Source organism: Mesoplodon mirus (assembly GCF_964341445.2).
Source record: "Mesoplodon mirus genome assembly, chromosome: 2".
In the NCBI taxonomy this organism is placed as follows: Eukaryota; Metazoa; Chordata; class Mammalia; order Artiodactyla; family Ziphiidae; genus Mesoplodon; species Mesoplodon mirus.
This window is the reverse complement of record NC_138977.1, coordinates 156,753,512-156,770,974: the sequence shown is the minus strand read 5'-3', so window position 1 is coordinate 156,770,974 and position 17,463 is coordinate 156,753,512. Positions and strand designations below refer to the sequence as shown.

At 33.8% G+C, this 17,463-nt stretch overlaps 1 protein-coding gene across 1 annotated transcript in view; it reads left to right on the top strand.

Annotated features, from left to right (window-relative positions):
* The window catches only part of AIMP1 (aminoacyl tRNA synthetase complex interacting multifunctional protein 1), a 38,781-nt gene that overhangs the window by 14,444 nt on the left and 6,874 nt on the right, over positions 1-17,463 (top strand). The window contains exons 3-6 of the mRNA XM_082606890.1: positions 1,694-1,807; positions 4,568-4,738; positions 10,206-10,417; positions 13,059-13,227. Coding sequence (XP_082463016.1) covers positions 1,694-1,807; positions 4,568-4,738; positions 10,206-10,417; positions 13,059-13,227 — 666 coding nt within the window. The remainder of the gene's footprint in view (positions 1-1,693; positions 1,808-4,567; positions 4,739-10,205; positions 10,418-13,058; positions 13,228-17,463) is intronic.

The window sequence follows — 17,463 nt, the reverse complement described above, 5'->3', positions numbered from 1 at the left end:
TAACCTTGTATAGAAGAAAATGTATACTTTCACATTACTCTCTGCTAGGCTATTTTCTGAAATGATTTTTACATTTTTTCCAGTGCTTAAGTTTTACATGAAAATTGCTATGATGCATACAAAAAATATCAAATCTGAATTTCTGCTTTTAAAATTTAGGTTGTTTTCTGTTTTGTTTGTTTAAGTATATTTTATTTCTCAGTAGCCAATGTTAATGTTATGAAAATTCCAGAACCTTTACCATCACTTATAGAAATAAATGCTTTTCTTTGCTACATAAAACTGAATGGCTTATAGAATCCTACATTCATTCTCTAAAAATTTTTCGCATTATCAATTTTTTTCTTAATTTTAAATACTGTTTTAATTATTTTTATAATTTTTATAAACATTGTTATTGTTTTTCTTAAATTTTTAAAAGGATTTTTCTTATTTTTAAAAATTCTTAATATTTCTTTTCATTAGTAAGATGAAGAGATTAGAGATACACGTAATATAGAGGAGAATTAAAAAGGAAGTAATTTGTGAATAGTAGTAATAATGAAAATGTGCATTTCAGTAAGTAAATACTTAGGCAGGACTATACTGCCTGACATATGAGAGGGTCACATGCTACATGGTTCACATACATGGTATCACCAAAAATGCAACAGGTATAATACAGATTGATACAGTAGTGTGCCTTTGTATAGACAACTCAGATACCAAAAGCAGCTTTCAGTCATGTTTTTGATTTACTCAGAATGATGAATGATTCTTTATGTAAAGCTCTTGAACAAAACAAAGTACAGTCTACTCTTGATTTACATGGTACTTGATTCCTAGAAAATTCAGAGTATAATGAAAATGTTCAAGAATGTTTATATATAAAAAGTAATTAGGATCTAGGCTCAAATAATTAACAGGATTTTCACTTATACAAATGTACAGTGGGTCACTGCAAAATCCTGAAGAATGTAAGACAGTTCTTCATTTTACTGGAATATCAAACATATTTCAGGACATCTGCATCCCTGACCCCTGCCTAACAAATGCCAGTAATGATTCCCATTATTTGTGACAACAAAAAACACTCCCACAGATTTTCAAAATCTCACCTAGGGAACAGTACCAACCCCACCAAGAATCACTGTTTTTCTTTTATATTTTTGTATACTTTATTGCTGACCTCAAACACACATATTATATGTTGAGCAAATCTTTGAAGTTATTTCATTCATTAAGTGTTTGACCAGCTTAACTTCTGAGACATTAGGAGTAAAAGATTATTCAGTTTTTTTACAAGGTAATCACTAAAAAGGAAGAAATGAGAATTTTTTTTATTGTTTGGTATCATTATTAGATCTTAGACTTTTTTAAAAGTTTAATATGTCTAATATTTGTCTCTATTTCTTATAGTTAACCTGTTACTGACACTCTGAGCCAGGTTCATAAGAATGTTTATAAAAGCTAGGAAAATGATTGATAAACAAAACCTTTTATGTTGTTATTACTTCACAGATTTTTTTCCCTTTTTCTCTCTCTCTCTCTTTTAAATATCATGTTATTTTAATAAATACTAAAGTGATAGAAAGAAATTGGCCAAACATTTGGTTACTAGCTTTGTTTAAACTGGCTATGCTTTTTTTAAGTAGTATCCATAAGAAACCTTTTAGAAAACAGCTATATCTTAACTGGTTGTTCTTGATCCCAGTTTTGCAGGCAACTTTGAGAGAAGAGAAGAAACTTCGAGTTGAAAATGCTAAATTGAAGAAAGAAATTGAAGAATTGAAACAAGAGCTAATTAAGGCAGAAATTCAAAATGGAGGTGATTAATTACAGAAATGATAGGTTTTTATTCATAATAATAATTATTGTTTATTAAGTTAGGTTTTATGCTTGGTTACTCACGCATTCATGCATTTATCCTCTTATATTGAAGAGAACATATAGACTTAGAAAATGCAAATAAATGATATTGCCTAAGATCATGCAAAAAGTGTCAAAGCTGGAGTTCAGAAAGCTGTACTTCTAATCTCTGTACTGTGATCATCACTATTCCCTATTAAACTTGATCATCACTGTTCCCTTGATCATCATCAACTATGTCACTATATAGTTGTTGAAAATAAGCCATAATAATATTTAATTAACATTTACTAAGTTTTGCTTTACGCCAGGCACTACGTGCCAAGTGCTTCATATACATTATATATTTTATCCTTAAAATTACATATATACAAATATCCTTGTTTTACACATTGAAGCTTAGAGATGTGTAGTCATTTGCCTGAAATCAAATACTACTTTTTTTTTTTTTTTTTTTTTTTGCAGTACGCGCGCCTCTCACTGTTGTGGCCTCTCCTGTTGCGGAGCACAGGCTCCGGACGCACAGGCTCAGCAGCCATGTCTCACGGGCCTAGCCGCTCTGCGGCATGTGGGATCTTCCCGGACTGGGGCACGAACCCATGTCCCCTGCATTGGCAGGCGGACTCTCAACCACTGTGCCACCAGAGAAGCCCTCAAATACTATTTTTAAGTTACCCAAGCCAGCATATAATTATCATTCCAACAATTATGTTGAAAAAAAAATGAAAATTTTAATTGAATTATTTTAAAGGTTTCTGGGTAAATTCACATTATTATAAAATGACATTAATAGTATGAATAGTTCTATTATAATTTCAAAGTACCACATGGAAAAACATTTGATTATATTGTAGAAAATCCTTCCTGGGTGAATTAAGGAGGCTCAGGTGTAGTGAAACCCTGTCTTACTACTCCCTTTTGACCTTTATTCTCTCACTAAGTTATTCTGAATGCTCTAGTATGCATTCTACCCTAGCTAAATAAAAGTAAGAGGGAAAAACCAATAATATATGCTTAAAACTATCAACTGGAGAGAATATTATTTGTCACTGGAAAATAGTTGATGTTTTCCAAGATTAGGAGATTTGGAATACAGGTGCAGAATTAAATAAACAGCTAAAATATTAGCAGTGTAAAACTGCTTTTCATTTCTCCCAGTTCTAGAAGATTGCCCTGTAAACATTAAAGTTTTAAACTGTGATCTTAATAAAATGCTGAAACAAACAGTTTGAATTAAAGTACTGAATTCTGTTTGGTGAAACATAAAATAGGGGTAGATGGAGCTTCATATTACTAAAAGAAGCCTTGAAAGAACTTTAAAAATACCTCTGAAAAGTGGTTTGAATATTGGCTGGAATATAAGCCACATCAAAATCCCTCACAAGATTATATTCTTCCATGTTCACTAGGCAGTGAGTATGTTTTTAACATTGATGGAGCAATTTTCTTTATTTCTTTAAAATGTTTTTTGAAACAGAATTATGGGCAAATAATGCTGCTATCTCTCCATTACTTCTGATGATTGTTACTAAAACATCTTTTCAGTTGATTGTTCAATTTAAGAGAAAACCTGAGTGAAAAACATGCCATCTTGCCAAACCAAGAGGGGGTGTAATTTCTGGAGACAGACAACCTGGGTATAAATTCTTATTTCCCTTACTCACTATGTGTGTGATGGGCCAGTTTCTTAACTTCTGTATGGCTCGGGTTGATCATCTGTAAATGTGGATATGAATAAAACTTACTGCTTAGGGTATTTATGTGAATTACAAGAGTTAATTCAGATAAAGCGTTTTGAAAAGTGTCTGGGACATAGTAAGTTTATAATAAATATTAGCTTACATTGTTATCATCTAAAATTTTCTCAGTTTAATCATTAGTGATTGAAGGAGAATAATGCATTTATTCTTTTATGGTTAAAATAAACTTAATTTCTTGGCAGCCTTTCTACAGTCTCAGATAGTAGAGACTTGATAATCATAAACACTGAATTTCCTTTTTAAGAACAGTTCATGTTCTACCATATGACCCAGCAGTTCCACTCCTAGTTATATATCCAAAAAACCAAAAACACTAATTCAAAAAGATACATGCACCCCAATGTTCATAGCAGCATTGTTTATGATTGCCAAGATATGGAAGCAACTTAAATGTCCATCAACAGATGAATGGATAAAGAAGATGTAGTATATACATACAAACACAGTGGAGTACTGCTCAGCCATAAAAAAGCATGAAATTTTGCCATTTGCAGCAACATGGGTGGACTCAGAGGGTATTATGCTGAGTGAAATAAGTCACACAGAAAAAGGCAAATACTCTGTCACTTACAGGAGGAATCTAAAAACTATAACAAACTAGTGAATATAATAAAAAAAGAGCTGACACAGATTTAGAAAACAAACCAGTGGTTACCACTCAGGAGAGGGGAATGGGGAGGGGCAATATAGGAGTTGGGAATTAAGAGGTACAAACTATTATGTATAAAATAAGCTACAAGGATATATTGTACATCATGGGGAATATAGACAATATTTTCTAATAACTATAAATGGAGTATAATGTTTAAAAATTGTGAATCACTATATTGTACACCTGTAACATAATATTGTACAACTATATTTCAATTAAAAAAATAAAGAGTTCATATTTGTTATTCACAGTTTTCCATTTGTTTATTGTTTAATATAAATGACATTATTTTCATTTTCTCTCTCAGTAAAACAGATACCATTCCCATCTGGTATTCCACTGCAAGCTGATTCTGTGGTTTCTGAAAATGTGATACAGTCTATACCAATAACAGCCATATCTTCTGGTGCCAAAGAGCAGATAAAAGAAGGAGGAGGAGAAGAAGAAAAGAAGATGAAAGAGAAAATTGAAAAGAAAGGTATTTTTGAACAGTTGAAGTTATTTGGCATTTGACTCGTTTATCAGATGTCAGCATTTTTGATAATAATGATGGTGTCAAGAAGAAAGTTCAGACTTTTATGAACTAAAGTTAGGAACAATAGGATAATGGAACATACAACCTGGGCTCTAAAGGATGACAGGATAAGAGTGTGGCATTTGAGGTAGAGGGACTAGCATAACTAAAAACAAAGTAGAGATTAAGTATAGAGACCCATGTGTAGTTTGGTATGACTCAATTTAGGTGTATATATAGGGGATAGCTTCAGAGAAATCACAGGTAGAAAGTTAGCTTAGAACCAGTTGTGAAGATAGGAAAGAGATATTCCAGTCAAACCAGAATTTCTGAACTAGCATGGGGGTGTTAAAGTTTTAGGAACCCATTAAGATCTGAAGTGCAAAGTATATCACAGTCCACTTAGGCAACTAGAGTAGAGATCTTAGAGTCAACCTTAACTTGTCCCTGTCCCTCAATTTCATATTTAATTGGCTACCAAAGCCTATACAAGCATACCTTGGAGATACTGCAGGTTCAGTTCCAGGCCCCTGCAATAAAGCAAATATCACAAGAAAGCAAGTCACAAGAATTTTTTGGTTTCCTAGTACATGTGAAAGTTATGTTTATACTCTACTGTAGTCTGTTAAATGTTCAATAGCAGTGTGTCTAAAAAAAATAGTGTATATAACTTAATTAAAAATACTTTATTGCTAAAACATGCTAACCATCATCTGAACCTTCAGCAAGTCATCATCTTTTTGCTTGGGGAAGAGTCTTTTCTCAATGTTGAGGGCTGCTAACTGATCAGGCTCATGATTACTGAAGGGTGGGGGGCTGTGGCAGTTTCTTAAAATAAGACAACAATGAAGTTTGCTGTACTGATTGAATCTTTCTCTCACAAACTATTTCTCTGTAGCACACATGCTGTTTGATAGCATTTTACCCACAGCAGAATTTCTTTCCAAATTGGAGTCAGTCTTCTCAAACCCTGCGATTGCTTTATCAACTAAGTTTATGTAATATTCTAAATCCTTTGTTATCCTCAACAGTCTTCACAGCATCTTCACCAGGAGTTGATTCCATATCAAGAAACCACTTTCTTTGCTCATCCATTAGAAGCAACTCCTTATCCATTAAAATTTTATCATGAGATTGCAGCAATTTAGTCACATCTTCAGGCTCCACTTCTAATTCTCTTGCTACTTCCACCACATCTGCAGTTCCTTCCTCAACTGAAATCTTGAACCCCGCAAGTTATATATGAGGATTGGAATCAGCTTCTTCCAGACTCCTGTTACTGTTGATATTTGACCTCTTTCCATGAATCACAAATGTTCTTAGTGGCATCTAGAATGGTGAATCCTTTCCAGAAGGTTTTCAATTTAGTTTGCTTAAATCCATCAGAGGAATCACTATGTATGGCAGCTATAGCTTTAAAAAATATATTTCTTAAAGAATAAGACTTGCAAGTCAAACTTCTTGATCCATGGGCTATAGCATGGATGTTGTGTTAACCGGTGTGAAAACAACCTTAATCTCATTGTACATCTTTATGAGAGCTCTTGGGTGACCAGGTACATTGTCAGTGAGCAGTAACATTTTGAAAGGAATCTTTCTTGTGAGCTGAAAGTCAACAGTGGGCTTAAAATATTTTGTAAACCATGTTGTAAACAGACATACTGTCATTCAGGCTTTGTTGTTCCATTTATAGAGCACAAACAGAATAGATTTAGCATCATTCTTAAAGGCCCTAGGATTTTCAGAATGGTAAATGAGCATTGGCTTCAACTTCATGTCACCAGCTACACTGGCCCCTAACAAGGGAGTCAGCTTGTCCTTTGAAGCCAGGCATTGACTTCTCCTCTCTTGCTATGAAAGTCGTAGATGGCATCTTCCTCCAATAGAAGGCTGTTTCATCTGCATTGAATATTTGTTGTCTTGTGTAGCCACTTCATTAATTATCTTAGCTAGATCCTCTGGATAACTTGCTGTAGCTTCTACATCAGCACTTGCTGCTTCACCTTGAATTTTTATGTTATGGAGATAACTTCTCTCCTTAAAGCTCATGAACCAAGCACTGCTAGCTTTAAACTTTTCTTTTTGCAGATTTCTCATCTCTCTCTGCCTTTACAGAATTGAAGAGAGGGCTTTGCTCTGGGTTAAGCTTTGGCTTAAGGGAATGTTATGGCTGGTGTGCTCTTCTATCCAGGCCACTAAAACTTTCTCCATATTAAAAATAAGGCTGTTTTGCTTTCTTATCACTCATGTCTTCACTGGAGTAGCACTTTTAGTTTTCTTCAGCTTCTTTGCATTCACAACTTGGTGGTTTGGCAGAAGAGATCCAGCTTTTGTCCTGTCTTGGGTTTCGACATGCCTTCCTCACTAAGCTTACTCATTTCTAGCTTTTGAACATGAAGAATGTGTGACTCTTCCTTTCACTTGTACACTTAGAGGCCATTGTAGGGTAATTAATTGGCTTAATTTCAATAATGTGTCTCAGGGAATAGGGAGGCCCGAGGAGAGGGAGAGAGACGGGTTGGCTTGTTGGTGGACAGTCAGAACACACACAACTTTTATTAAGTTCAGCATTTTACATGGACATGGCTTGTGGTACCCCCAAACAATTACAGTAGTGACATCAAAGATCACAGCCACAGATCACCATAACAAATATAATAATAAGGAAAAAGTTTGAAATACTGTGAGGATTACCAAAATGTGACACAAAGACACGAAGTGAGCAAATGCTGTTGGAAGAATGGGGCCAAGAGACTCCTGATGCAGGGTTGCCACAAACCTTCAATTTGTAAATAATGCAGTATCTGCAAAGTGCAGTAAAGGGAAACACAATAAAATCAGGTATGCCTGTAATTCCTACCACCGCAACATATCTGGAGCGCAGCTCTGTTCCTCCGTTTTGTTAGGTGCTACCAGGTAGTTCAGGTTCTCATGATCTCATCTAAATTAATGTTCAAGCCTCATTTTTTCTAGTCTGTCCTTCCATTGCTGCTAAAGCTATTTTTCTAATCATAAATCTGACTCCTTTTTTATTTAACTTTCCTTTATTCCTTTCTGGACTTCATTTCCCCAGGTATGTCTAAAAATGTGCTTTTATAATTCATTATACATGCCTCTCATAGTATTTAAACTCAGTTAAAATTTTTTTGGAAAATATAAAATGGCTCAGGGATCTGTGAGCTAACCTAAGCCATTTTAACACTTCTGAGATCCTTTTGGTAAGCATCAGTAGCCTCTGTTAGAAGTAGTTAGGGTTTGTACATCCTTTCCTACATAACTTCACCACTAGGTGGTGTGGTTACAAAGAAAGCAGTTCAGACTAATTCTTTCACTTTATGAATTTTACTAAGTTGGCACAGAATAGTCATGCAGACTGTTCTTATAAGTTTGGTGAAGTCCATCCTCAAAGAGGATGCGTTACTGTGGCTGTAGGGTCAGTCAACCTTCTAGTCAAATGAGACAACGAAGTCTTCCTTTGGAGGAGAAGGGAGCACACAAAACCAAATGGAGATATAGGTCTAGAATGCCTCTGTTTAATAGAACTTCCTGTTCTGTATAGCTGCATTATCCAACACAGTAGACAATAGCCACATGCAGCTATTTGAAATGTGTCTAGTATGACTAAAGAACTGAATTTTTAATTACTTTAAATTTAAATATAAATAGCTCTATAGGGTTGGCAGCTACTATATTGGACAGTGCTGGATTCGAAGGCTGTTTCATTGGTGTTTGGCTGCTAAGATTGCCAGATTCCAAAATTCTGCTCACACAAGGGTTGTGGCACCCATACAGTCTTTCTATACTGCCACTTATAAGCATCACTCATTTGTTAATGAAACATTTCTAAAATCCCTTATGATGACTAACAAAGTTCTTGGTATAGATTTTTTTTTTTTTTTTTTTTTTTTTTTGCGGTATGCGGGCCTCTCACTGTTGTGGCCTCTCCCGTTCCGGAGCACAGGCTCCGGATGCGCAGGCTCAGCGGCCATGGCTCATGGGCCCAGCCGCTCCGCGGCATATGGGATCCTCCCGGACCGGGGCACGAACCCGTATCCCCTGCATCGGCAGGCGGACTCTCAACCACCGCGCCACCAGGGAGGCCCTTTGGTATAGATTTTGATATTTGCAATCACCTCTGGAATGTGGATTCCTGATAAAGGTATTTCAAATGCCTAGAGGGTAAAGTTTAAAAATATATATGAAAATAGCTATATTGTGCTGTTATAGTAGTATGTATGTAGTATTTTAAAATAAATATATAGTTTATCACTCAAAGATAACTACTATTAAGATTTTTGTAGTAATTTTATATATATATTTCTATATCATTTGGGCTTTTACTCTTTAAAAAAATCTTGCTAATATGTTACATGGAAAATGGTATTTTTTAAAAATTTGCTAATGAAAGTAAAAATTGTCCATTATTTTAAACTAGCTCTACCTCCTCTTTTATAAACTATCTTTGTGTAAATTGTGAATGTTTTTTACACAAAACCATCTATTCCTACTCCAGGCAGAATTATTCTTCTCTGTGCTTCTATATTTCTTTGTGTATGTAATATTTATCACATGTTCACTGTATACATCTGTCTTTCTTAAAAGAGATTTTTAGTGCTTGGCTAACATGGGCCACTCATCTTACTTTTTTCAGTGCCTTAGATCTGAGTAAATATTTGTTCAAAGATAAAACAAAGAAATAGTTAAGAAACAATGTTTTCAAGCCATAATAACTTATCTCTACAGATTGGGAGGTAAATAAGTTTTTGTTTTGTTTTACTTTTTTTTTTTTCCTGCCAGAGTGGCAGAAAAAGAGGCAGAAAAATGTAAACTTTAGGAATATGAACTCTATACAGGTTGCATTTTGACTCAATGGCTAAAGTAATCTTATGCTAATAAGAGTTATATTATCAGCATATAAATAAAAGTAGAATTTTATAAACATAATCAGAATAAAATATGACTCTCTAGAGTCACAGTAAATCTTAAATCTTAAAGGATTTTCTACACTTCTGTTTCAGGGAAAGGCAAATTTTCTCTTTAAAAGGTTATTTGCTGGCCATAAAGTCTCTGTTACAACTACTCCACTCTGCCGTAGTACCAAAGTATCCATAGACAACATGTAAATTAATGAACATGATTTTGTTCTAATAAAACTTTTTGACAGGCAGTGGGCTGGATTTGCCCTTGAGCTATAGATTACCAACATCTACTCTATGTCTTTAACTAGAGATATAGACAGTTAATTCAACAGAGAAATAGCTTAAAAAGGGTTCAAATACTGTGACATGAATAATTCTTTCCTTTGTTATTTAAATGAAGATAGGAGATAAACGCTCATTTTTTTTCTTTTAAGCTCACCAGCATCAATGCTATAGAGATTTTCATAGTGTATTTTTACTTCTGATGTTTATCCATTTATAAATATTTTTAGGAGAGAAAAAGGAGAAAAAACAACAAACAGCAGGAGGAAGTGCTGACTCTAAGCCTATTGATGTATCGCGTCTAGATCTTCGAATTGGTTGTATCATCACTGCCAGAAAACATCCTGATGCAGATTCTTTGTATGTAGAAGAGGTAGATGTTGGAGAAACAGCCTTAAGAACAGTTGTCAGTGGCCTGGTGAATCATGTTCCTCTTGAACAGGTAATCTGTATAGCTAAAATTATTTCTACATATACATTTCACCTTCATTCCCTCTTTCTTAATGTTTTTTCATGTAATTTTGTATCATACTGCACAACATGAGCCAGTATTGATTAATTCAGTTGATTCGTTTGAATGTAATGAATTCTACCAAAAAGTGCATAAAACTACCAAAAACTTGCAAAAGATCTGTAAATTAAGATCAAATTCATGGAACATAGAAGAAATGATATGTTATTTTTTTCTCAATTTTTAAAAATGTTTTTAGTTTGGTATTTAACATCATTGTTCCATCATGGAATTTTATTCCTTGATTTTTAAAATCATTATTATATAACTCAGAAAGCACCAATCTAAAATTAAGAAAGCAAGTTTTATTTCTTTATAACTCAAGAAATATTTTCATACCTGAAGAGGAAAGAGGAGAGGGGATCATGAAGATTGAATGTGTAATTTTTAATGGTATTCCTTTATTAATTAAAAATTTGATGTTTTGTATTTTATTATTTAGATTTTTAAATGTATCTATATGTCCAATGACCATGGAACGAATCAAAGACAGTAATAGTTTTTAATTTGCTCTTTCTAGACATCTTCTGTAGTAATTTGCATTATTTACCTATTTCCTCTGCCCCATAGTGCTTGAGATATTGCAAAGACCATAGACTTCAACATTAAAATAGTTCTGCCTCTCAGTCCTTTGCCAACTTTGTTGCTTATTGGCTTTGTGAACTTGCATAAATTCCTACATTTATTCATTCCTATTTCTAGATGCTAATATTTATTGAGAACCTACACTGTGCCAGGAACTATTCTAGGCAAGTGAATTAAAATAGAAAGATAGATAGATAGATAGATTTGCTTAAAAAAAACAAAAAGCCCTGCCTTTGTGAAGCTTATATCCCTATGAGGGAGTCAGAAAATCATAATATATAGTGTGTTAAATGGTGAGAAATATCAGGAGAAAAATAAAGTAGGGAAAGAATCTAGGAAGTATTGAGGCTAGGAAGATGTTGTCATTTATATAAAGTGGCCATGGAAGACCAAAGAAAGTGATATTTAAGTAAAGGTCTAAGAAAATGAAGAAAGCAGTCATTCTGTCTGGTGTTAGAGCATTTTCAGGAAGCCCTGAGTCAGAAGTATTCCTGGGATGTTCAAAGAACAGCAGGAGGCCAGTGTCACTGTAGCAGACTAAATAAGGGGAAATGTCATGGGAGATGAAATCAGAGATAAAGATGCCAAATGATATAGGGTATTAGAGATCATTGTAAAAACGTGGGCTTTTATTCTGAGTGAGATAAAAGCCATTGGAGGATTTTTGAGCTAAGGGGTAATATGCTCTGTCTCACATATTAGTAGTATCATCCAGTTGCTTTGTGGAGGGGAGAAAGATGGAATTAAGGAGATCAGTGAAGAAATTTCTCTTATCTGTGAAAAAAAGATAGACTTGGCACATGTGTGTGCTTTTTCTTTTTAACATTCGTTTTGTATAGGACCAGGGCTCCTTTATAACTACTTATGAGGTTAGGTTCATAAGGAGCCCTGGAGAAAAGAACCAACTGATCTTGAGCCAGCTCAAACTGGAAAAACTCCTCCTCCTTGGGGTTTCAACGTTTTTGTTCTCATAAGTTACAGACTTTTTCTTCTCTTCCGAAAGCTATCATTCACAGCCATAAGCAAAGCTATTTATATACACATCTGTATCTAACCCAACAAGTCAGTACTAATAAGCAGTCTATAAAGTAACAGCACTTAGCTCCCCAAAACTGCATACCAAATTTTGTACATTTGTTTATTTTTCTAAGGTAAAGGTCCACAGCTCTCATCTGATTCTTAACAGATTGCATCTAGCTAACCCTGTTGTTTTTCTTATACATATTTGCTATAACTTTTTTTTGAAGTTCCCATATATGTGGCATTTTACCATTATTTGTTTGAAGACAATAAGAATTCATGAAGACCTCCAAAAAGGGGGCCTTTTAAATTTGAGCCTTAGGCTAATTTTTTTTAATCATAGAATTTGGTAGTAAATTTGAAGTTTACAGAAATTTTTATGTACTTTAACAAATTATAGAAATAGCTATAATTGTTCATTGTAGTGGGCATAATGCTTGAATTGTTAAATGATCAGTATTTTTTAATTTAGGAAATGAACCTTGCATAGAATTGGAAATGATCAAACATATAGGAGAAAAAAATGTGCATTTATTTTAGTGCTAATGCTAAGCTAAATACTTATTTACATGTTGTGATTTAATCTTTGTGACAAGTCTTTAATATCATTTCCCTCCTTTTGTGAGGAAACAGGGAGATCAACTTTATACAACCTCATTGCTAGTACATGGCAGATTAAATTCAAAATCAAATCTGTTTCCCTCAGCCATTTCTTTATTTATATTTAAGTGAAATATTATTGCCTCTGCTGGTTGATGCCTAATGCATTGTCAATTTGTAGAATTTTTTTTCATGTTGATATAAGACTTCTTAACAACATAAAAGATTTTGGACACAGATAAGGATAAAAACAGCCACAAAAATAGGACATTTGATATTTAGCATATTAGGTGTACCTTAATGTATTCTAGATAAGATTATTCTAAATCTCTAGACATCTTTAATTATCAATTTATATTTCACACAGATGCAAAATCGGATGGTGATTTTACTTTGTAACCTGAAACCAGCAAAGATGAGGGGAGTAGTATCTCAGGCAATGGTGATGTGTGCTAGTTCACCAGAGAAAGTTGAAATCTTGGTACCTCCTAATGGGTCTGTTCCTGGAGACAGAATTACCTTTGATGCTTTCCCTGGTAAGTATTTATTAGTCATTATTTAAAATAGTTTGGGAATCATTGTTCTCAAAGCTATGCTTTGAATGTTTAAATTTAAAGTCAATCCTGTAAATGACTTGTAAGACTTTACATTAGATGATCATTATTAGTGATATTATTGAGTTGAGATTGACTCAAGATGGCACAACTGTCTAACTATTCCATCCCCATGAGCACTCAAATTTCATAAAACACCAGAGAGATTTTACCCTAAGTGAAATACTAATTTTGATACCTCCATAGCAGAAGAGTGTCATAAGAATAGAGAACCAGTTAATGTGCTACAAAATCATTTAAGCTGTAGATTATCTCAGAATGCAACACAGAAAGATGAAGAGGGAGGGGGAAATGTATAATTCTCAAAGTCGGTCTAGTAATATACTTGCACATGCTTTTACTAGACTTGAGGATTTAGAGGAAATCTCTAAGTAGAAATTCATATTTATTTTAATAATCTAAGAGGAAAGTTCATTTCATATTGCTTCTTTTCTGTAGTAAAATGCTCCTGAGACGGATGAAACTTCATAATGCATGAGAACATTTCTTCAAATAGGTCTTTGAAGCAGTAAAGAAAGGATGCTTGGCAGATGTAGAATAAATATTTCCTTCATAAAAGTTGAAGACCTCATAAGAGGAAAAACAGTTAGAAATTAAAAGACTGTATTTACAGAGGATGTTCATTTGCCTAGAGTAAGGAAAAGCAGAAATAAATTAGGGTAACAGAATTAGGTTTAAAAGTCAAAATTTATTTGGAGATGTATTTGTGAAAACAAATGAGTTTTAATGGAATAGCAAGGCTGATATGATTATTAGGCCTGTTTTTTTTAATCCTGTGTTAACTGTGTTTGATGAAATATTAAGACATGAAGAATTTTAACATTGGAATAATAAGATTTTAAAAAATGGATGAAAGCGTGGGTAACTTCCATGAAACTCAGTTCCCACCTCCTAATAAAAAGTATACTAATCTAAAAAAACATGGGGTTGTTTAACAAGTATCTGTGACTTTGAATCCATGTGTATGTCTTGAACCTTGGTAGATTGGAGATTATGATGGTCTGTGCTCTGAGAACCTTTTCTGGTAAAGCAGGTTTTGGGAAAATCCCAATCTCAGTCATTTCTCAAAGTAGCATGATAGCTTTTGGTTCTAGGAGCACACAATCACCACTTTACTTACCAGGGTATCAAAACACTTTGTCAAACCTCATGCTTTTGGGTAGGCCGTCATGTGTATACCTGACAAACCTGAAATTCTATTTCACTAAGTTGGAATGGAATGAAAATAGAAGCAAACTTTTTCTTTTAAGATTCAGCACGCATTGAAGAAAAAAAACAAAAATCTTGGTTTACCCTTTCAGATTAAAATTTGCCTTCCTTTTTATTTAAATATTTAAGATGAGTACATTTTAAGTTTTATTTTTTGATATAAACTGTAGAGTCAGATGTTTAAAACTGGAAGAAATCATCTACTTTAACCCACTATTTTACAAATTTGGAAACTGAGACCCAATAATACTTAAGTTACTTGCTTAAGGTTATACAGAGTTTGTAGAAGGATCAAACAGTAGATGTGCCTGAATCTCTAATACTGTCAGCATTTTTGTTTGTTGATTGTTGCTGTGAATTCATATAGGCTATTTCATTAGAGAAGGCTTATAGTTCTTTTATTTCTATGACAGCTTTCATTCCCTTATCTTATAGAATTAACAGATAAATATTTCAGCACTTGAATCAGTTTAGAATTAACAGATAAATATTTCAGCACTTGAATCAGTTGTTATTATCTGGATGTTACTGTTAACGTATATTGAAATTTTTTTTTTAAGTTACTTAGTGATTTAGCATTAGAGATGCTAATAGCCCAGTGTGGATTTTTTGCTTTTACTATATTTTTGAATCTTCCAATCTGTTTGGCTGTTTGTGTGTTTATGTTTACATCATTCCAAAGTCTGATATTTCTTTCATATTCATAGTTTCTCCTTGTGTCTTACCACATGAATATGTAGATAACATATAAAAAAATTTGTCAAGTGAAAGGGAAAAACCTAACATTAAAGTAGCCTATGAGGTTGTTTGAAATATTCTCTTATAGCTTATAAAATGCTTAACCAAGCTGAACAGCATCAAATAATTGATAAACTTGGGGACATGAGGTCTGTTAGTACTCATCCTACTTATGCTTCCACATAGTTTACTGCTTCTGTAGCAGTAAATCTAAAAGGAAGTAACAGTTAATACTATGTATGCAACAGACCATTGGTCTTTTTGTTTGTTTGTTTTCCTTTTCTCAGAGAGAGCCATGATTTATCAGTACTGTATTTTTCAGCATATGTTCTACATTTTAAAGCTTAAGGTGTCTGCTGGTACATTTTGATGTTCAATTGATATGCTCAGTGTCTAGAGATTTACATTTTATGTTATGTATATTAAGTGTGGTATAGAATTTGCAAATGGGGCTCAAACCTTTGAATTGCTATTTGGCTTTGAATAACTATTTTCTCCAACTACAAAACCATCACTTCCATAGAGTTTAGAAGATGCCAAATAATATTTTTATAACAATGGCTAAAAACTCTCCCCACTACTTTTTAAAATCTTAAATGTGTGAAGCCATAAATTTTAGTATTTAAATATGGTAACTGGTCCCTAAAGCATCAAGCAACCAAAAACAATATTACAGGAGATAAAGGCATTGATACCTTTTTTTTTTTTTTTTGAGAATGCACTGGTTTTGGTCTAATAATAAATGAGAATTTGCATTCAGACTTCTAACTTCTAAGATCATGCTTATTTCTGTTGGTATTGAGTCTTACTAGTAAATATGAGTTTATGGTTAATCTCAAAGCATGTATGATATGTGAAGGTCTTTAGCTTCTGGACCCACTTATTCTTTAAAAATAAATTGGGGGTTTTTTTGGTATTGAGTGATTTGAGTTTTTTATATATTTTGGATATCAGCCCCTTATCAGTAAGTTTGCAAACATCTTCTCTCATTCAGTTGGTTGCCTTTTTGTTTTGTTGATGGTTTACTTTGCTCTGCAAAAACTTTTTAGTTTGATGTAGTCCCATTTGTTTGTTTTTGCTTTTGTTGCCTTTGCCTGAGGACAGACATTCAAAAAACTATTGCTAAGACTGACCTCAAAGAGTTTACTGCCTGTGTTTTCTTCTAGGTGTTTTATGGTTTCAGGACTTACATTTAAGCCTTTAATCCATTTTGAGTTTATTATTGTATATACTGTAAGAAAGTGGTCAAGTTTGATTCTTTTGCTTGTAGCTGTCCAGTTTTCCCCAACACCATTTATGGAAGAGACTATCTCTTCCCCATTGTATATTCTTGCCTCCTTTGTTTTAGATTAATTGATGCTATGACTGTCAGTTTATTTCTGGGCTCTCAATTCTGTTCTATTCATCTATGTGTCTGTTTTTGTGGCAGTACCATCCTGTTTTGATTACTACAGCTTTGTAGTATAGTTTCAAGTTCGGTGTAGTTTCAGATGTGACCCCGCCTTGTTCTTTCTCAAAATAGCTTTGGCTCTTCGAGGTCTTTTGTGTTTCCATACACATTTTAGGATTATTTGTTCTACTTCTATGAAAAAATGCTGCAGGTATTTTGACAGAGATTGCATTGAATCCATAGATTGCTTAGGGTAGTATGGACCTTTTAGCAATATTGATTCTTCCAATCCATGAGCACAGTATAACTTTCCATTTATTTGTGTCATCTTCAGTTTCTTTCCTCAGTGACAAAGAGTTTTCAGAGTCAGGTGTTTCTACTCCTTGGTTAAATTTAGTCCTAGATATTTTATTCTTTTTGATGCAGTTGTAAATGGGGCAAGGATGTAGACAAAAGGGAACCTTTCTACACTGTTGGTGGGAATGTAAATTATTGCAGCCACTATGGAAAACAGTATGGAGGTTCCTCAAAAAACCAAAGGTGAAATTACCATATGGTCTAGAAATTTCACTTCTGCTTATTTATCTGAAAAAAATAAAAACACTAACTCGGAAAGCACACCTGTGTTCGTTGTAGCAGTATTTACAATAGCCAAGATATGGAAGCAGCCCAAGTGTCCATCGATAGATAAATGGATAAAGAAGATGTGGTGTCTGTGTGTGGTGTGTGTGTGCACACGTGCGCGTATGCACGCACACACATACACAATGGAATATTACTCAACCATTAAAAAGAATGAAATCTTTGTGGACTTCGAGGTT